The 22,152-nt window shown below is 36.3% G+C and overlaps 1 protein-coding gene across 4 annotated transcripts in view; it reads left to right on the forward strand.

Moving 5' to 3' along the window:
- CNBD1 (cyclic nucleotide binding domain containing 1) overlaps window positions 1-22,152 on the forward strand; it is a 622,857-nt gene that overhangs the window by 361,521 nt on the left and 239,184 nt on the right. For all 4 annotated transcript variants that reach the window (XM_054656870.1, XM_016959647.3, XM_063817255.1 and 1 more), the window contains one exon: window positions 13,947-14,140. In XM_054656870.1, the coding sequence (XP_054512845.1) occupies window positions 13,947-14,140 (194 nt within the window). The remainder of the gene's footprint in view (window positions 1-13,946; window positions 14,141-22,152) is intronic.

Below are 22,152 nucleotides of genomic sequence, written 5' to 3' on the forward strand. Positions count from 1 at the left end.
GGAAATCACTATTGTTTCCTTATTGTCTGATTTTTCTTTTTTTTTTTTTAAACAAACAAATCACTTTTATTATAAAAATTTCCAGACTTACATAAAAACCCCTATGACCCCATCAACCAGTTTCAATAGCCATCAAGTTTGCCATACGTATTTAATCAATCCTCCCTTTACCTCCCCACCTTTTTGCTTTTTGGCTGAAGGTTTTTTTTGTTTTTGTTTTTGTTTTTTTTAATTTATTTTTCTTATTATTATACTTTAAGTTTTAGGGTACATGTGCACATTGTGCAGGTTAGTTACATACGTATACATGTGCCATGCTGCTGTGCTGCACCCACTAACTCGTCATCTAGCATTAGGTATATCTCCCAATGCTATCCCTCCCCCCTCCCCCCGCCCCACCACAGTCCCCAGAGTGTGATGTTCCCCTTCCTGTGTCCATGTGATCTCATTGTTCAATTCCCACCTATGAGTGAGAATATGCGGTGTTTGGTTTTTTGTTCTTGCGATAGTTTACTGAGAATGATGGCTTCCAGTTTCATCCATGTCCCTACAAAGGACATGACCTCATCATTTTTTATGGCTGCATAGTATTCCATGGTGTATATGTGCCACATTTTCTTAATCCAGTCTATCATTGTTGGACATTTGGGTTGGTTCCAAGTCTTTGCTATTGTGAATAATGCCACAATTAACATACGTGTGCATATGTCTTTATAGCAGCATGATTTATAGTCCTTTGGGTATATACCCAGTAATGGGATGGCTGGGTCAAATGGTATTTCTAGTTCTAGATCCCTGAGGAATCGCCACACTGACTTCCACAATGGTTGAACTAGTTTACAGTCCCACCAACAGTGTAAAAGTGTTCCTATTTCTCTACATCCTCTCCAGCACCTGTTGTTTCCTGACTTTTTAATGATTGCCATTCTAACTGGTGTGAGATGGTTTCTCATTGTGGTTTTCATTTGCATTTCTCTGATGGCCAGTGATGGTGAGCATTTTTTCATGTGTTTTTTGGCTGCATAAATGTCTTCTTTTGAGAAGTGTCTGTTCATGTCCTTTGCCTACTTTTTGATGGGGTTGTTTGTTTTTTCCTTGTAAATTTGTTTGAGTTCATTGTAGATTCTGGATATTAGCCCTTTGTCAGATAAGTAGGTTGCGAACATTTTCTCCCATTTTGTAGGTTGCCTGTTCACTCTGATGGTAGTTTCTTTTGCTGTGCAGAACCTCTTTAGTTTAATTAGATCCCATTTGTCAATTTTGTCTTTTGTTGCCATTGCTTTTGGTGTTTTAGACATGAAGTCCTTGCCCATGTCTATGTCTTGAATGGTACTGCCTAGGTTTTCTTCTAGGGTTTTTATGGTTTTAGGTCTAACATTTAAGTCTTTAATCCATCTTGAATTGATTTTTGTATAAGGTGTAAGGAAGGGATCCAGTTTCAGCTTTCTACATATGGCTAGCCAGTTTTCCCAGCACCATTTATTAAATAGGGAATCCTTTCCCCATTGCTTGTTTTTCTCAGGTTTGTCAAAGATCAGATAGTTGTAGATACGTGGCATTATTTCTGAGGGCTCTATTCTGTTCCATTGATCTATATCTCTGTTTTGGTACCAGTACCATGCTGTTTTGGTTACTGTAGCCTTGTAGTATAGTTTGAAGTCAGGTAGTGTGATGCCTCCAGCTTTGTTCTTTTGGCTTAGGATTGACTTGGCGATGCGGGCTCTTTTTTGGTTCCATATGAACTTTAAAGTAGTTTTTTCCAATTCTGTGAAGAAAGGCATTGGTAGCTTGATGGGGATAGCATTGAATCTGTAAATTACCTTGGGCAGTATGGCCGTTTTCACGATATTGATTCTTCCTACCCATGAGCATGGAATGTTCTTCCATTTGTTTGTATCCTCTTTTATTTCCTTGAGCAGTGGTTTGTAGTTCTCCTTGAAGAGGTCCTTCACATCCCTTGTAAGTTGGATTCCTAGGTATTTTATTCTCTTTGAAGCAATTGTGAATGGGAGTTCACTCATGATTTGGCTCTCTGTTTGTCTGTTGTTGGTGTATAGGAATGCTTGTGATTTTTGCACATTGATTTTGTTTCCTGAGACTTTGCTGAAGTTGCTTATCAGCTTAAGGAGATTTTGGGCTGAGACGATGGGGTTTTCTAGATATACAATCATGTCGTCTGCAAACAGGGACAATGTGATTTCCTCTTTTCCTAATTGAATGCCCTTTATTTCCTTCTCCTGCCTAATTGCCCTGGCCAGAACTTCCAACACTATGTTGAATAGGAGTGGTGAGAGAGGGCATCCCTGTCTTGTGCCAGTTTTCAAAGGGAATGCTTCCAGTTTTTGCCCATTCAGTATGATATTGGCTGTGGGTTTGTCATAGACAGCTCTTATTATTTTGAAATATGTCCCATCAATACCTAATTTATTGAGAGTTTTTAGCATGAAGTGTTGTTGAATTTTGTCAAAGGCCTTTTCTGCATCTATTGAGATAATCATGTGGTTTTTGTCTTTGGCTCTGTTTATATGCTGGATTACATTTATTCATTTGCGTACATTGAACCAGCTTTGCATCCCAGGGATGAAGCCCACTTGATCATGGTGAATAAGCTTTTTGATGTGCTGCTGGATTCGGTTTGCCAGTATTTTATTGAGGATTTTTGCATCAATGTTCATCAAGGATATTGGTCTAAAATTCTCTTTTTTGGTTGTGTCTCTGCCCGGCTTTGGTATCAGAATGATGCTGGCCTCATAAAATGAGTTAGGGAGGATTCCCTCTTTTTCTATTGATTGGAATAGTTTCAGAAGGAATGGTACCAGTTCCTCCTTGTATCTGTGGTAGAATTCGGCTGTGAATCCATCTGGTCCTGGACTCTTTTTGGTTGGTAAGCTATTGATTATTGCCACAATTTCAGATCCTGTTATTGGTCTATTCAGAGATTCAACTTCTTCCTGGTTTAGTCTTCGGAGAATGTATGTGTCAAGGAATTTATCCATTTCTTCTAGATTTTCTAGTTTATTTGCATAGAGGTGTTTGTAGTATTCTCTGATGGTAGTTTGTATTTCTGTGGGATTGGTGGTGATATCCCCTTTATCATTTTTTATTGTGTCTATTTGATTCTTCTCTCTTTTTTTCTTTATTAGTCTTGCTAGCGGTCTATCAATTTTGTTGATCCTTTCAAAAAACCAGCTTCTGGATTCATTAATTTTTTGAAGGGTTTTTTATGTCTCTATTTCCTTCAGTTCTGCTCTGATTTTAGTTATTTCTTGCCTTCTGCTAGCTTTTGAATGTGTTTGCTCTTGCTTTTCTAGTTCTTTTAATTGTGATGTTAGGGTGTCAATTTTGGATCTTTCCTGCTTTCTCTTGTGGGCATTTAGTGCTATAAATTTCCCTCTACACACTGCTTTGAATGCATCCCAGAGATTCTGGTATGTTGTGTCTTTGTTCTCGTTGGTTTCAAAGAACATTTTTATTTCTGCCTTCATTTCGTTATGTACCCAGTAGTCATTCAGGAGCAGGTTGTTCAGTTTCCATGTAGTTGAGCAGTTTTGAGTGAGATTCTTAATCCTGAGTTCTAGTTTGATTGCACTGTGGTCTGAGAGATAGTTTGTTATAATTTCTGTTCTTTTACATTTGCTGAGGAGAGCTTTACTTCCAAGTATGTGGTCAATTTTGGAATAGGTGTGGTGTGGTGCTGAGAAAAATATATATTCTGTTGATGTGGGGTGGAGAGTTCTGTAGATGTCTATTAGGTCCGCTTGGTGCAGAGCTGAGTTCAATTCCTGGGTATCCTTGTTGACTTTCTGTGTCGTTGATCTGTCTAATGTTGACAGTGGGGTGTTAAAATCTCCCATTATTAATGTGTGGGAGTCTAAGTCTCTTTGTAGGTCACTCAGGACTTGCTTTATGAATCTGGGTGCTCCTGTATTGGGTGCACATATATTTAGGATAGTTAGCTCTTCTTGTTGAATTGATCCCTTTACCATTATGTAATGGCCTTCTTTGTCTCTTTTGATCTTTGTTGGTTTAAAGTCTGTTTTATCCGAGACTAGGATTGCAACCCCTGCCTTTTTTTGTTTTCCATTGGCTTGGTAGATCTTCCTCCATCCTTTTATTTTGAGCCTATGTGTGTCTCTGCACGTGAGATGGGTTTCCTGAAAACAGGACACTGATGGGTCTTGACTCTTTATCCAATTTGCCAGTCTGTGTCTTTTAATTGGAGCATTTAGTCCATTTACATTTAAAGTTAATAGTGTTATGTGTGAATTTGATCCTGTCATTATGATGTTAGCTGGTGATTTTGCTCGTTAGTTGATGCATTTTCTTCCTAGTCTCAATGGTCTTTACATTTTGGCATGATTTTGCAGCGGCTGGTACCGGTTGTTCCTTTCCATGTTTAGTGCTTCCTTCAGGAGCTCTTTTAGGGCAGGCCTGGTGGTGACAAAATCTCTCAGCATTTGCTTGTCTGTAAAGTATTTTATTTCTCCTTCACTTATGAAGCTTAGTTTGGCTGGATATGAAATTCTGGGTTGAAAATTCTTTTCTTTAAGAATGTTGAATATTGGCCCCCACTCTCTTCTGGCTTGTAGGGTTTCTGCCGAGAGATCCGCTGTTAGTCTGATGGGCTTCCCTTTGAGGGTAACCCGACTTTTCTCTCTGGCTGCCCTTAACATTTTTTCCTTCATTTCAACTTTGGTGAATCTGACAATTATGTGTCTTGGAGTTGCTCTTCTTGAGTATCTTTGTGGCGTTCTCTGTACTTCCTGAATCTGAATGTTGGCCTGCCTTGCTAGATTGGGGAAGTTCTCCTGGATAATATCCTGCAAAGTGTTTTCCAACTTGGTTCCATTCTCCTCATCACTTTCAGGTACACCAATCAGACGTAGATTTGGTCTTTTCACATAGTCCCATATTTCTTGGAGGCTTTGCTCATTTCTTTTTGTTCTTTTTTCTCTAAGCTTCCCTTCTCACTTCATTTCATTCATTTCATCTTCCATCGCTGATACCCTTTCTTCCAGTTGATCGCATCGGCTCCTGAGGCTTCTGCATTCTTCACATAGTTCTCGAGCCTTGGTTTTCAGCTCCATCAGCTCCTTTAAGCACTTCTCTGTATTGGTTATTCTAGTTATACATTCTTCTAAATTTTTTTCAAAGTTTTCAACTTCTTTGCCCTCGGTTTGAATGTCCTCCCGTAGCTCAGAGTAATTTGATCGTCTGAAGCCTTCTTCTCTCAGCTCGTCAAAGTCATTCTCCATCCAGCTTTGTTCCGTTGCTGGTGAGGAGCTGCGTTCCTTTGGAGGAGGAGAGGCGCTCTGATTTTTAGAGTTTCCAGTTTTTCTGTTCTGTTTTTCCCCATCTTTGTGGTTTTATCTGCTTTTGGTCTTTGATGATGGTGATGTACAGATGGGTTTTTGTGTGGATGTCCTTTCTGTTTGTTAGTTTTCCTTCTAACATAGAGGACCCTCAGCTGCAGGTCTGTTGGAGTACCCTGCCGTGTGAGGTGTCAGTGTGCCCCTGCTGGAGGGTGCCTCCCAGTTAGGCTGCTCGGGGGTCAGGGGTCAGGGACCCACTTGAGGAGGCAGTCTGCCCGTTCTCAGATCTCCAGCTGCGTGCTGGGAGAACCACTGCTCTCTTCAAAGCTGTCAGACAGGGACATTTAAGTCTGCAGAGGTTACTGCTGTCTTTTTGTTTGTCTGTGCCCTGCCCCCAGAGGTGGAGCCTACAGAGGCAGGCAGCCCTCCTTGAGCTGTGGTGGGCTCCACCCAGTTGGAGCTTCCCAGCTGCTTTGTTTACCTAAGCAAGCCTGGGCAATGGTGGGCGCCCCTCCCCCACCCTCGCTGCCGCCTTGCAGTTTGATCTCAGACTGCTGTGCTAGCAATCAGCGAGACTCTGTGGGTGTAGGACCCTCCGAGCCAGGTGGGGGATATAATCTCGTGTTGCGCTGTTTTTTAAGCCCGTCGGAAAAGCGCAGTATTCGGGTGGGAGTTACCCGATTTTCCCGATTTTCCAGGTGCCCTCTGTCACCCCTTTCTTTGATTAGGAAAGGGAACTCCCTGACCCCTTGTGCTTCCCGAGTGAGGCAATGCCTCGCCCTGCTTCGGCTCCTGCACGGTGCGCGCACCCACTGACCTGTGTCCACTGTGTGGCATTCCCTAGTGAGATGAACCCGGTACCTCAGATGGAAATGCAGAAATCACCCGTCTTCTGCGTGGCTCAGGCTGGGAGCTGTAGACCCCAGCTGTTCCTATTCGGCCATCTTGGCTCCTCCCCGCTGATTTTTCTTAAATGCTTTTTTTTTTTTTTTTTAAATACGTGAAATCGTTTTGTGTATTTTGAATATTTGAATGAGGAATCCATGCTATTTGTTTCTTCTCACAGGTTAAAAATTTCAAATGCTTATATTTATCTTGCATTATTAACAAATGTCTCTTTTCTGACAATTCATACATTTAACACCACTTCGTGCTCTGTTAGTAATATTTTAATTGTTCTTTGAGACCTTAATTAGATAGTAATCTTTTTTAGACAATTTTATAGTATTTAAATAATTTGTCTATAAATTTTGGGATTATGTCAAATATTCTTTGAATTCTATTTTGAGAAGCTTTTGTAAATTCAGTTTCAGCCAAATTTTATACTTTTCTCTGAACTCTTCATTTTAACTCCATTTACAATGTTAAATTTTTTGTTTGAATAAGGATCATTTTCCTTTTTTATTCTCCCCTAGTACATCTATACAGAAGTGAACCAAAATTTCATCTCACTCTGCATATATGTCTGAAATTAAAAAAAAACTTTTATTTTCAAATTTCTTCTCAAATAATTTTGATAGATTTATGAATATGCCAACTATGTTAATTTAAGGAAATAATTGAGGGTCAATTTCTGAACTCTCTTACAAATAATGTATTAGTCCATTTTCACGCTGCTGTAAAGGAATACCTGAGACTGGGTAATTTATAAAGAAAAGAGTTTTAATTGCCTCATGGTACCACAGTCTGTATAGGAGCCATGATGCTGGCATCTGCTTAACTTCTGGGGAGGCCTCAGGAAACTAACAATCATGGCAGAAGGCAAAATGGGAGCCAAGACTTTATATAGCTGAGAGCAGGAGGAACAGAGAGAAGAGGGAGGTGCCACATAGTTTTAAACAATGGGATTTCATGAAAAATCTATCACTAGAACAGCATCGAGAGGATGGTGCTAAACCATTCATGAATGATTCACACCCATGATCCAGTCACCTCCCACGGAGGCCTCATCTCCAACACTGGGGATTACAATTCGACAGGAGATTTGGGCAGCGACACAGATCCAAACCATATCGAATGGTAAGAATTATTTTAATTCCCATTGAGGTTGTTTATAAAATCTATAAAACCAACATACATTTGTACGTATATATTTATCTATATATACATTTTATATATACACATCACTACTTAAATATGCACGTACAGCACACACACAGAGCACTCATATGTATGTATGTTTGTATGTGTGTGTGTGTCCTTCAGATGTTAGAACACATTTGAAAATTTCCAGAAATTAATGTACTTTGTAACTTTTGACAAGTTATTTTATCATTCTGAGCCTTGGTTTCTTCATCTGCAATATGCACTAACAATGTATGGTTTTCTGGGTTATTGGAATAATTAGTGTTAGAACACCTAGCACAGTGCATGACAAATATTTAATGCTTGGTACGTGATATTTACTCTTCATGGCATGTTTGGTATTTATGACTAACAGGAATAGCTGTTTCTAGGTTTAAGAAATCTAGATTAAGAGGTTGCTTCTTAAGGAGTCATTTATTTAGGAATAGCCAATCAACCCACTTGTCATTAAGATCTGAAAACATTAACTTCTATTTTATGGAGAATATCTAGTGAAAGGTATACTTAGATTTCTAATCAAGAACTATTATTTTGCTCAATAATTAACAATGTCTTTCTTTATAAGTATTTAAAAAGAGACTTGTTTTTAAAGTCTCAGGAAACTTACATTCATGGCAGAAGGTGAAATGGGAGCCAGCACTTCATATGGCTGAGAGCTGAAGGAAGAGAGAGTAGGGGAGGTGCCACATAAGTCATTCTCTTATGAACAAGTAACTAATACTACCAAATCTCTTTCTAGACTTGTTTTTGTATTATAATGTTTATATCATAAACATGTATTCATAGGCAGACATATATTTACTTTTATTTTAAACTTTTTAAGTGAACATATATTACTTTGTAATATATTTTTAACTGAAAATGTCACATGCTAAATAACACATTGTAGTCTTATTTTATCATAATTGAAACACTATCTCTAAGAAATATATTTCAAGAATGAGACAGAGAGGGGAGGGGAAGAAAGAATTCTATGTCAAATTACAAAGACTAGTATAGTCATGTGGAACTGCCACTGGGTGTCTTCAAATACTGGCTCTACCACTACTAGCTCATCAAGCTTGGGAAGGATGTTTAATTTTTCCCTGCTTTCAGTTTCCTCAGTTGTAAAGTTGAAGCAATCACAGTGCCTGACTCATAGGGTTATAATATGTTTAGAATAGTGTCTCTCATATAATAAAATGTTCAAAACAAAGAAAGTCAAACAATATTTGCTCTCATCTTGTGAACACTGATTTTTTTCTCTAGTTTTTTTCTCCACTATATTTGCATAAGCTTCCATTTAATTGACATATCATAGCATCAGGATATTTCACCTCTAAACACTTCAGAGTGTATCTAGGATTCAATATTTGTTTCTGACACTTTATTTTTTAAGGCAAAATTTATATACAGTGATGTGCATATGTATACCTTAAATGTATCACTTGATGTGTTTAGACAAATACTGTATCCCAGATCCTTAGCAAGATACAGAACTTTACTATCACCCTAAAAGTTCTCTTTATATTTCTTCCCAGTCAGTCTGTTGTCTGTCCCATAGGGGCAATGGCTCTCTATTTCTTTTTTTAAATTCTCACTATGAATTGAATTCACATGAATCATTTAAAACTTTGTAATGAAGTCAGACAGCATGTACCCTTTTGTGAAAACTTTATTCCAATCAACATAATGCTTCTGAGATTTATCCATGTTGTATGAATCAATAGTTCATTCCTTTTCATAGCTGAGTAGTATTCCATTGCATGGACATACAAGAGCTTCTTTACACATTTTCTTCCAGAGGGACACCTGAGATTTTTATAGAGTTCAGCTATTATGATAAAGCTGCTAGTAACATCCTTGTACAAGTCCTTTTTGGACATCTACTTTCATTCCTCCTGAGCAAATACCTAAGAATGAATTACTGGGACATAGGTTAGACATATGTTTCATTTTATAAAAAACTGCCAGACATTTTTACAGACTAATTGTATAATTTATACTCCCAGTAACAATGTGTGAGAATTCTAGATGTTTCACATCTATGCCAATATTTGATTCTTTCAGTTTTTAAACTTTTGGCTATTGCAGTCTCCCTCTTCTGTTTCCAAATAAATGCACTTATTCAAAAATTCTGATTTGTATAAGTATGGGTGATTCTTATTTTTTCTTGTGCCTTTTCAGTAAGTTTAATTTTGTAAAAGCATTGTTAGCAATAAATTCAGCATTTTACAAAATTAAAAAATAAATTTAGCTAAAAAACATTATATAAATACTTGTCAATGTTGTGTAAATGATTACAGTACTTGTAGCTTGCGATATAATTTCAGGGACTTCTTTACATTAAAATGCAAATATACTGTATCCCAAACCAACTTGAGTAAAGATAATGGTTTCAGGGAAATGTGTTGGATGATGAAAGAAATAATCTGAACTATGATGAAGAAACTAAAAGAGAAGAGTCATGTGAGATATTTGAATATTTGTGCTTTTTAAATTAAACACAGTTTTTCCGAAGTAATAGTATGTAATATGAGGTTTTTAACATTATTGTTAACTAATTTAATTATTATTATTAGATACAGTCTTTTTCATCTACATGTTTAAAATTTCACAAATTTAAATTGGCCAAAACTTTTAAGATAATCTTTGCATTGGTAAAATTTGGTTATGTATATTAGTTTTAAAATTCATTTAAGCCCTTTAATAGTAACTACAACAACATAAAATTATTATATTCAATGAATAATTGACAAAATAATACGTTTAAAATACATGTAGATAACTTAGCATGACAATCTTTGATCTGGACGTTGATCCTAGGAATATATGATTTTCCCATAATTACACAATGAATGTAACACTGGGACTAAAAATCAGTCCTTCTCTTGTCTCCTAGACTAGCATTTGATCCATCTATTATACAGGCATTCCTCAGAGAAATTTTAGGTTTAGTTTCAGAGCACTGCAACAAAATGAATATCACGATAACGTGAGTCACACACATTTTTTGGTTTCCCAGTGCATATAAAAGTTGTTTGCATTATCCTGTAGTCTATTAAGCATGTGATTGCATTATGTTTAAAAATATATATACCTTAATTTAAAATACTTAATTGCTAAAAAATACTAATGACTATCTGAACCTTCAGTGAATCCTAATCTTTTTCTAATGGAGGGTCTTGCCTCAATGTTGATGGCTGCTGGCTATTCAGGTGGAGGTTGCTGAAGATATGGGTGGTTGCAGCAAATTCTCTCTCTCTCTGTTTCTCTCTCTCTCTCTCCCTCTCCTTTTAAAGATAGAGTCTTGTTGTTTTTGCCAAGGCTGAACTTGAACTCCTGGGCTCAAGTGATTCTCCCACCTCAGTCTCCCAAGTAGCTGGGACTTCAGGCACACAACACCATGCCCAGTTTGGCTGTGGCAATTTCTTAAGAAGATGGCAATGAAGTTTTCTGCATCAATTGACTCTTCTTTTTACAAAAGACTTATCTGTAGCATGTAATGCTGTTTGATAACATTTTACCCACAAAACATTTCAAAATTTGAGTCACTTCTCTCAACCCTGCCAACTGCTTTATCAACTAAGTTTATGTTACATTCGAAATCTTTTTTAAAATTCAGTGTTCACAACCTACTCATCAGAAGTAGATTTCATCTAAAGAAACTGCTTTCTTTGTTCATCCATAAGAAGCAACTCCTTATTTGGTTTAAGTTTTACCATGAGATTGCAGCAATTCAGTCACATCTGTAAGTAAGCTCCACTTTTAATTCTAGTTATCTTGCTGTTTCCACCACATCTGCAGTTTCCTCCTCCACCAAAGCCTTGAACCCCTCAAAGTCATCCTTGAGGGTTGGAATCAACTTTTCCAAACTCCTGTTAGTGTTGATATTTTGACCTCCTCTCACGAATCACAAATGTTCTTAATGGCATGTAGAATAATGAATCTTTTCCAGAAGGTTTTCAGTTTACTTTGCCCATATCCATCAGAATAATTATGTCTATGGTAGCTATAGACTTATGAAATGTATTTCTTAAATAATAAAACTTAAAAGTTGAAATTGCCTCTTGATTGATAGGTTGCAGAATGAATGTTGTGTTAGCAGGCAGGAAAACAATATTCATCTACTTACATAATTCCATCAGAGTTCTTGGGTGACCAGATGCATTGTCAATGAGCAGTAGTATTTTGAAAGGAGTCTTTTTCTGAGTAGTTGATCTCAACAGTGGGCTTCAAATATTCATTATAGAATGCTATAAAATATATGCTGTCATCTAGGCTTGGTTGTTCCATTTATAGAGCACAGGCAGAGTAGATTTAGCATAATTGTTAAGGGCCCTAGAATTTTTGGAATGGTAAAGGAGTAGTGGCTTCAACTTAATGTCACCAGCTGCATGTCACAGTCAGCTGACCTGCATGTCACCATCACCAGCTGTATGTCATCATCAACCTCTCCTTTGAAACTTTGAAGCCAGGAATTGACTTCTTCTCTCTTTTAGCTATAAAAGTACTAGATGGCGTCTTCTTACAATGGAATGCTGTTTCATCTACATTGAAAATCTGTTTAGTGTAACCACCTTTATCAATGACCTCAGCTCGTCTTCCGGATAACTTGATGCAACTTCTACATCAGCACTTGCTGTTTCACCTTGCACTTCTATGTTATAGATATGGCTTTTATCTTTAAACCTCATGAACCAAACTCTGCTAGCTCTCAGCTTTTCGTCTGGAGCTTCCTCACCCTCTCTTAGCTTTCATGAAAATTGAATGGAAATAGAGCCTTGCTCTGGATTAGGTTTGGTTTAAGAGAATGTTGTGGTTGGTTTCATCTATCCAGACCACTAAAACTTTCTCAGTATAGCAATGAGGCTGTTTTTCTTCCTTAGTGTGTTCACTGGCATAGCACTTTTAAATTTCTGCAAGAACTGTTCCTTTGCATTCACAGCTTGGCTTATAATTTGGTGTAAAAGGCCTAGTATTCAGCATATCTCATCTTTCAACAAGCCTTCCTTACTGAGGTTAATCACTTCTAGCTGTTGATTCAAAGTAAGAGACACATGACTCTTCCTTTGACTTGAACATTTAGAGGACATTTTAGAGCTATTAATTGGCTTAATTTTAACATTGCTGTGTTTCAGGGAGTAGAAAGGCCTGACGACTGGGAGAGAGATGGGGAAACAGCCATTAAATAGGGCAGTCCAAACACACACATTTACCAATTAAGTTCATTATCTTATATGTGCATAGTTTGTGGTACCCAAAACAATTACATCAATGGTAGCATCAATGATCACTGATCACAGATCACCACAACAGATAAAATAATAATGAAAAAGTTTGAAATATTGTGAGAATTACCAAAATGTGACACAGAAACACAAAGTGAGCACATGCTATTGGAAAAATGGTGCTGATAGACTTGCTAGATGCAAAGTTGCACAAATCTTTGATGTGTAAAAAATGCCATATCTGTGAAGCACTGAAAAGCAAAGCACAGTAAAACAAGATATCCTTGTATTGTGTTGCCTGGAAGGAGGTCTAGTTTAAGCTCAGACATCCAAGCAAGAACAACCTTTGCTTTAAAGAAGCATGAAAATCACTCTCCCGTGGTCACTGTGTATGAATTGTGACTAAGAAAGTCACACTAATAAGCACTCACAAAAAAAGCAGACATGGCAAGCATTTGATGACTTTTCGGACATTTAAAAAAATGATATTCTCTGAAAATGCAATTTGTAAAGTTTCTATTTCTTTCAAGTTCATAAGCAAAGTGTAAGAAAATATCTCCTGACAGCACTTGAGTAATTTGCTTCAATCTTTTGAAGTAATGTAAATAAGAAATGGAGAAAGACACCGTCCCATTCTTACTCCCTTATTCTTCAAAAGCTTCAGAAGAACTGGAATTAATTTAAGTTGCATTAGAAATATTTAAAAAATGAGTATGTCTTTCGGACCTACAGGCACACAGTTTAACGTTAGGAATTGGGATTGGATGACAGTTTTTAGGGATTTATGTTATGGAGTAGGACAGATATGGGAAAAACTCTTCTTTCTAGTAATAATCAGCCACCCTCTCCAAACTGTCTCCATTATTAAGTTCTATAAGTAATTGTCATCATGTCCAGAGCAAAGATAAATGAAAATTAAGGGTAGATATATATTGTTATTTATATAAAATAGGAAAAATGGCATTTTGTGTATGGGAGGGTCATAAACATTAAAAAAACATTCAAGGGCTTTTCTGGTCCCATTTTTCTCACAATGTCTCAAATCTATTAATAATTATATGTAACCATGTTTTCTTCCACTAGAACCCATCAGTTCTGTGAGAGGATAGCTACTATATGTAATTGTCTGAAAAGAATACTCCAAATGTATAAACATGCCTTTGTTATTCTTGTTACTTGAGTAAACTATTTGAAAATGCCTATTACATTAAATTCACTGTTACAGAATACACTGAAAGAAATACGTTGAAAGTACCATAAGTGTAATATATATATTAGTCATATCTATATCAAGGAGCCTGAGCACACAGTATATATTTTTTGGCTTTGTCTTTTTCAGTGGTTGCAAATGATGGATTTTATGTAATACTGAAAGGCCTAGCTCGACCTCAAACAAACGTGTATAAAAATCTGATTGAAGGAAGTGATTCACCAGACTCGTTCATACCTCAGAGTTTCCACAGCTTCATTTGGAGTGAAGAATTAAAAAACTTTTCACTTGCTGAGATGTACCTACCTTCATATGACTCAATGGTAAGAGATGAGTATTTGCTTTTTCCACAAGCAACAAGGTAACGGGCTTTTGTAAAACTTTATCTCTTCCAGACATTAAGATCCAATATCTTTAGAGTCCTGAAATATTTAAGATAATATAGCCTTTAAAATATAAATGATATTATTAATACTGACATTTGATTAAACATTTTTGATAAAGGATGCCTTCAACAGCATCTGACCACTGGCAGGGTTTGTGTGGTGTATTTGATAACAGACAAGGTTGATGTGGCTGGATCCCTGAAAGAAGGATAATAGTAGTTTCAGATAAGTGAGAGGGAATAGGTGATTTGAGGAGGGAGAGACAGGAAGACTAATTGATTATGAAAGACCTTTAAATCAAGTCAAGAATGTATGTTTATTATGTTTGTCTCAAGAGCAATGCTAAGATAATCAAGTAGTTAATTACATTACAATCAGAAATTCTTAATTGAAGAAAATCTTTTGCATCTATATAATATTTCAAGACTATTAGCTGGTCAAAAATTAAAAGTTCCATATCTTTCTGAATCTCTGGATACTCCACATGGGATAGAGGTCTGAATTGACTAGAATTGTGGCTGATAGTCGGTTCTCAATTTAGGGTGATCAAGATGTCCAGAGTAGAAAAGAGTCAAATAACCAATTAAAACCAAATTATTTAGCATTATGGGGTACAATCAGAAAAATCCAGAACTAATATCACATTCAAGAGAAATAAGCATGGATCATATCCAGAAAGAATGACAAGGATAAAAATGAACAAGCCTATAAAAGTATATTATTCATCTCACATGAATGAATGATGTTTCTGATTGTCTTCTTGTTAGGGATGGAAAACAATGCATTTGCCATGTCAGTGACCACATATAATGGACCTAATGCTATTTTAGTCTGCTGTAGCAAATATGCCACGTTTAGCACAACAGCTGTAATTAGGGCTGTTTCTTGATTGAATTTCTAGTAGTTGAATCCAGGCTTCAAAGACTCATTTTTTTTTTAATGTTCAAATTCATGTATTAAATGGGGATATGATGGGAATCACCAGATTTGCATTCTGCTTTAGGTCTGTAGGAGCAGTACTAATTTCTGGCATTCCACCTGAGATGTGATATGGTTTTCAATTTCCTATCTTGGCCAGAGTGGGGAAAAAGGTAGAGAGAAGTTTCAGAGGCTTCCACTTAATCTTTACTGTGATAGCTCTTACTGCACAGGCCAAGAAACCAATGTGGAAACTCTACCCACTACCAAGTATCCATTTAAATTTTGCTTTTAGGGACCATGGATATTGCCCGTGGGGTAGGCTTATGGACCCAGCAAAGCCACTGGGAAACAGACCTGAACCAAAACTTTACTTTTTAGGAATTCTGCCTATTTATTCTCTGTAACAGGTGACCATGATGACATTTTATGTATCAAGGCTTTAATGTCACTATCTCAAATTTTACAGCTCCACTTCTCCATCAGGGCCCTAGCCTTAGCATAAAATAATAATAAAAAAATACTTGCAGAGGTTGAGACTGCTATAGCAGAGCTCCAGAGAACATAAATATGAATATATTTATATCTATGTGCATATCTATCTCTCTATCATCTATGTATCTGTCTACCTACCTACCTACCAATTATCTACCTACCTACCTGCCTATTTATATACCAAGTCAGATTCTCAGATTTTTCTGCCCTCTAGCTGTTGAAAATGAGATTTTCTTTATGTGCTGCCAAAGAACCCTGGGATTAGATCATTCATCTTAAATGGGTGATTAATTTTCTTCTTCCTTTTATTGTATTCCTTTAGTGCACTGAGAGCTCCCAGCAGCAATCATCCTATGTCATGGTCCTTATAAATACTCATTCTACAATATCTCAAACGTCTGAGATATTGTACCTTCCAGTACATTCCCTTCTACTAGTACCTAATGCCTGCTTAACATCATTAAAATTTTATCAGTGGTACTGATACAACTGGTCAGAGACTACCAGTACTCCAGTGATGGATTTGTATTGCTAGCTGGCTGGCAGGCAGTTAAGCTCTAAATCCAGTATTTTTTCTACTTTAATAAAATTTTTTGAAAAAATGAAAAGATAGAAATCAAGGCAGACAATTTTAACTTGCAGCAACTCTGTGGTTTTTGTTGTTGTTTAAGTTTGCAGAAGGACAAGTATATGATTATTGATAAATTTATTTCACATTGCTAAAAATTTAAAGTATCCTTGCTCACCCTGTCCCCTGTAGAAATTATGAGTTTAGCTGGTGTTATGAAACATGCTGCTCTTTCCCTATTTTAAAAATTTGCCTTTTTGTGTATTTACTTAGTGGGCCTTTTTCAAATAAAAATATTACTATTTCCAAAGATTTGTGTCTAGGAGAGTTTTGTAGTTTTGCACACATAAAGGGCTATATTTTTCTTTCTCCTTTTTTTGGCTTTATAAAAAAACATTATTTGCTTTTATATTGAGTTTTAACAGAGAACCGAACAACTAAGAAGAAGAAAAAAGTTATAACATTTTCACTCTTCAATTTCACCCTCCAACAGTTTGGTAAACTAATGGGCATCATTTGAGTATAACAAACATAAGGTGAAAAACATCTAATCCAAGGATCAAATTTATTTCTCATGAGATAATGTATAGTTCTGAATAAAAATTGTTAAAGCTCCAAGCATCTGCTGTTCTAACTCTTTACTACACACTGGACGAAAAATAAGTGCAGTATAAACGTACAGTGAAACAATTTTTTTTTTTGCTTTTCTCAACATAGATTTACACATTGAAGCTGAAAGCTTTTTCATTAGAGTTGATTATATAAGGAAAGAGATAAAAAATTACACATTTATTTACAAGATCACCAACTTAATGCTTCTAAGTAGCTTTAAAATCTTTCATTAATTTTATTTTTCCAATTAGTCCTACAACTTTTAAAATTATAATAATAAATTCAAATTTCTTAGAGACATGTCAGCATAAATATAGTATGGTCTGTGCCAAAACACACACACACACACACACACACACATATACATACACACACACACACAAACATGCACTTCTATATTTCATATTTATATACTTCTATATTCAACATATATTACTATCTGCAGTTAAACATATTTTACTAAAATCTATTTTTGCTATGATTAAATTTAGCAAAATTATAAAAGCAAATTATTAAGTTGATTCTCAATAATTATTAAAAGAACTTTCTAGTTTGTTAATAGTTTTCTTTGAAATACACTTGGAATTATGTGGAAAAAACTGATAAAAATATATTAATATATTCAACAAGCAGGGCCCAGTGAGGGTAAATTATAAAATAGTAATTTTTTTTTTACACCAAAGTTTTCAAACAAGTGGTGTAGTATTACTCTTCCATGATACCTGGATCTTAGCATCTCAATCAGATCCTAGGTATTAATGAATAACCTCACTCTTTTTGGTCTTACAAATTCCAGTCCTGTCTTTATATCAAATTTTCAAACTTTCATGCTTGATACTCAGTTTATGCCTTACTGTGCCATAGAATCCAGCAGTGGGAAGAATAGTTTAAATTGGTCTATTCCCCTTTCTTACTTTGCATACTCTTTTACTCACTAGCTTGGTTTTCTGGCTCTTTCCAGTCAGGAAAGGAAGGAGGCTGGGAATTAAAGGCAAAATGGTAACGGGACCTTATGTGATTGGATGTCCAAATGTAGGCTCGTTTTCTCAGGGTGTTGCCCCTCCTGCAGTTCCCTGGAGCCGGTGTTGCCTCCTAGAGGGCTTTTTAATACCGTACCCTTGATCCCTGGCTTCAGGCAGTGACCACTTGAATCGCTTTTTAGGGTCAAAATTCATCTCTCCAGGAGGTTCTCCAGGGTTGTCCCCTTTTCATACAGTTTAGCTGGATACTTTTTGTGGGTCCCCCCAGTTGATGGGCTAGGGAAAGTTTCAAGTTTACTCCACTAAATTGCTGTGTCCTCACTCTGAGCCCAGAGGTCACTGGGAGTGGAGGAAAAAGAAAATTTCAGGACTCTAAAAATTGTCATGAAGCAGGTATCTTTCAATCTTTGCTGCCAACTTCCTGATCTCATTTCTCAAGAGGATCTTGAATTTACAGTTGAAGGAGTTTGTACTCATTTGAGACAGTAGTTGAAATTATGGACTTTGAATCTTATACTTAAAATAGCATTGAGCACAAAAATCTGTATTTGGAAGTTTTTTTTTTTTTTTTTTTTTTTTTTTTGAGGAGTCTCGCTCTGTCGCCCAGGCTGGAGTGCAGTGGCGCGATCTCGGCTCACTGCAAGCTCTGCCTCCCGGGTTCACACCATTCTCCTGCTTCAGCCTCCCCAGTAGCTGGGACTACAGGGGCCCGCCACCACGCCTGGCTAATTTTTTTGTATTTTTAGTAGAGACGGGGTTTCACCGTGTTAGCCAGGATCGTCTTGATCTCCTGACCTCGTGATCCACCCGCCTTGGCCTCCCAAAGTGCTGGGATTACAGGCGTGAGCCACTGCACCCCGCCCATGGAAGATTTTTGAATGGATAACAATGAAAGTGTCTAGCAGGGTGTCACATACTAACGCAGGAAAAATAATTATAGGTTCACTACTTTGGTCTAGGAGTGAGATTACAAGGGCAGGGAATACACAGTGATTAAATTCTTAGTTTGTGCCTATGTAAAAAAATAGTTTAAGTAATATAGGATATCAATACCTATTAAAACAAAATGATACTTATTTGTGATCATTTTGGAAGCTATAATAATACCATTTATTTTCTTGGTAAGATAAGAAAAGGCAACGGTTCTACCTCTCTTTGTAAATGTATAAGTTGGGGAACCAGAGATAATAAGCATATGTAGAGAATGTAAATAAAAAATAAAATTCTAAGCCCCCAGCCAACTGAATAGACCCCTCCTCTTAGCCAAGAACATTACAAAGTTAACCTGAAAAACTAGTTGAGGACATAATTGCCAGGGGGGTCAGACATTCCTCATTATACCCTCTTGCTTTTGGTATTCAGGCACAACTGACCAGCATTAATGTTAAAACAGAGACCTTAAGACTGACAAAACACTCTTTGTAGCCATAAAATGCCAACATGACAGATGGCAGGCCCTGGAAGATATTGAAGTGTTTTACCCCAAAATATATTTCTTTGACATATTTTGAAATGGCCCTGAAAAGCTGTCTCTTGTGGGGAAAATCAATATTCTATAGAAAATCGTCTTCCCTTTCCGGGTCTTTTTCCTGATACAAGAGAAAATTAGCTAAGAATCTGGCACCTTTTTAAGTCTGATATGAAACATTTACAATCTATTATGTCTGAAGCCTGCTACCTAGAGGCTTCATCTGCATAATAAGAACCTTGGTAGCCACAACCCTTTATATTAATGCACATCCTTTATATTAATTAACCCTTTATATTAATTAACCCTCTTCTATTGATTCAGGGTCTTTAGATAATAGCTTAACTCTTTCAACTAATTGCCACTCAGAATGTCTTTGAATCCACCTAAGACTTAGAAGGCCCCTCTTCAAGTTGTCCCACCTTTCCAGATAGAACCAATGCACATCTTACATGTAATGATTGAGGTTTTATGCCTCCTTAAAATGTATAACACCAAGCTGTAGTTCAACCACCTTGGGCACATGTTCTTAAGACCTCTTGAGACTTTGCCTTGTGCCACAGTCATTTATATTTGGCTCAGAATAAATCACTTCAAATATCTCAGAGTTTAACTTTTTTCATAGACAATAATTTAATTGCTTATGGCATAAACTTAATTGTTGATATTTATATTCTTAATGGGAATAAATCCCAACTCAAAAATATTCTTTATTTTCTTGTATCAATTACTAGCTAGTCTGTCAATAACAAAACCTCTGAAAAAGGACAGGGTGGAGGGAGGAAATGTGGTAAAATCAACCTGCTGCCAGTATGTATATTTCCTTAATTTACAGTAAAGTTATTTTGAACAAATTAATCACTAAACCATCAAATCCTAACTTTTCCATTTCCCAAATACAAAATATTTCTAACCTGTGTTATCAGCACAACCTGTATTATTCAAGCTGAGGATAATGAAGCCATGAGTATTTTATGCATACTGCCCAGTATATCTGAGGTTTTATCAGATATCTAGGGAAAATTCAGAAGGCATTGATAAATGGTGGATCCAACTAAAGAAAGAATATCTCATTTCATAAAGCAGTTGAATAGCAATTTCATCTTCAGATCCTGGATAAAACTCAACCAATTTGTTTCAAACAAGAACATATTCCAATTAATTGTAAGTTCTGCATCAAGCGACTATTGGGATATCTTGGAAGAGTAAAGGCAAAGTCATGTTTGATAAGGACAAGGAATTTAAGCTATTTGATTTTGCTGCCTCCAGATTTCTGATAATGGGTGCTGCCTGACTTTCTGAGTACGCCATTCCCTGCGGTCAGTGCTCCATATTCTTTTACTTGTCTCTTCATTATCCAACATTCTTCACAGATTCATTCCTGGTATGGTCTTACCCTGGTTCCCTAAATCTTTTACCTCATTTATTCATGGGCATTTTTGAAAGTGGTGTTTTATAGAGCATATTTTTAATATGCAACACAACTACTATAAAAAACAAAATGAACGGCAACTAGAAAAATAAACTAAAGTTTTCAATTTAAGAAACACATCTAAATTATTCATGACACAAAACAGGAGTCACAATAAAAAATCAAAACTATTTCACTTAAACAAAAATACATAAATGTCACATATCAAAACAAAAATACCATGAATCAAAACTTGTAACATATATATGCAGTGAAAAAAGATACAGAATGTGATTTGCTGTTTAGTATTGATCTATGTGTGATTGGAGTATAAAGTTTATGTTTTGTTTTTTTAATTAAAAAAACTTTTGTATAAATTTATGGGGAATATGAACCCTGAAAATTTGAGACAGGTCTCAGTTAATTTAGAAAGTTTATTTTGCCAAAGTTAAACACGCGCACCCGTGAACAGCCTCAGGTGGTCCTGATGATATCTGCCCAGGGTGTTCAGGGCACACCTTGGTTTTACACATTTTAGGGAGAGATGAGACATCAATCAACATATGTAAGAAGTACATTGGTCCCATCCAGAAAGGCGGGGACAATCTGAAGTAGGGAGGGGGCTTCCAGGTCACTGGTAGGTGAGGGACAAATGGCTGCATTTCTTTCGAGTTTCTGATAAACCTTTCCAAAGGTGGCAATCAGCTATGCATCTATCTCAATGAGCAGAAGGATAACTTTGAATAGAATAGGAGGCAGGTTGGCCCTGAGAAGTTGCCAGCTTGACTTTTTCCTTTAGCTTAGTAATTCTGGAGCTCCAAGACTTTCTTTTCACAGACCCATGTGCAATTTTGTTATAAGTATATAATTGAGAGTGATCAAGTCAGGGCATTTAGGGTGTCTATCTCCTGAGTATAATACATTTTTGTTTAACAATATCGTCCTCTTTGCTTATCAGATGTTGAATTTATCCCTTTTAAGTAACTGTATTTTTATACCCTTTAACCCAGTTCTCTTCATCTGCCCCTCCTCCACTTACTCATAGACATTTAAATGGTTCTTTGCTACTTCTAGATGTCCCCTGACTCATATCCCAACCCCCAGTGTTAAGATGGCTTCCTTTAAGTCAGGGATCTTATTTTTCTCTAATGCGTAGTATAGTATGCTAGGAGCTTTTAAGGTGTTCAATAAGAATAAATTAAATTAAATCCAGTTAAATTTAATTAGACAGAGACTTCAAAATGTCAAAGATGAACTGTGAAATGAGTTTTGATTCAACTAAATTGCAACTGATAGAGGATTTAATCTATATTGATTAAAGTTCAGTTTTATTACATTTATTTTATCTAAATTGATGTTTAAAATATATGTGATTGCTTTATTCTTAAAATAAAATGTAAACATTAGAATATTCAAATGTTCAAAACTAAAATGTCAATCAGGAAATATTTTTACTATAATAATGGAATTGGAACTTAACATCTAATTGTCTCTCCG

Source organism: Pan troglodytes, chromosome 7 (assembly GCF_028858775.2).
Source record: "Pan troglodytes isolate AG18354 chromosome 7, NHGRI_mPanTro3-v2.0_pri, whole genome shotgun sequence".
Taxonomy (NCBI): domain Eukaryota; kingdom Metazoa; phylum Chordata; class Mammalia; order Primates; family Hominidae; genus Pan; species Pan troglodytes.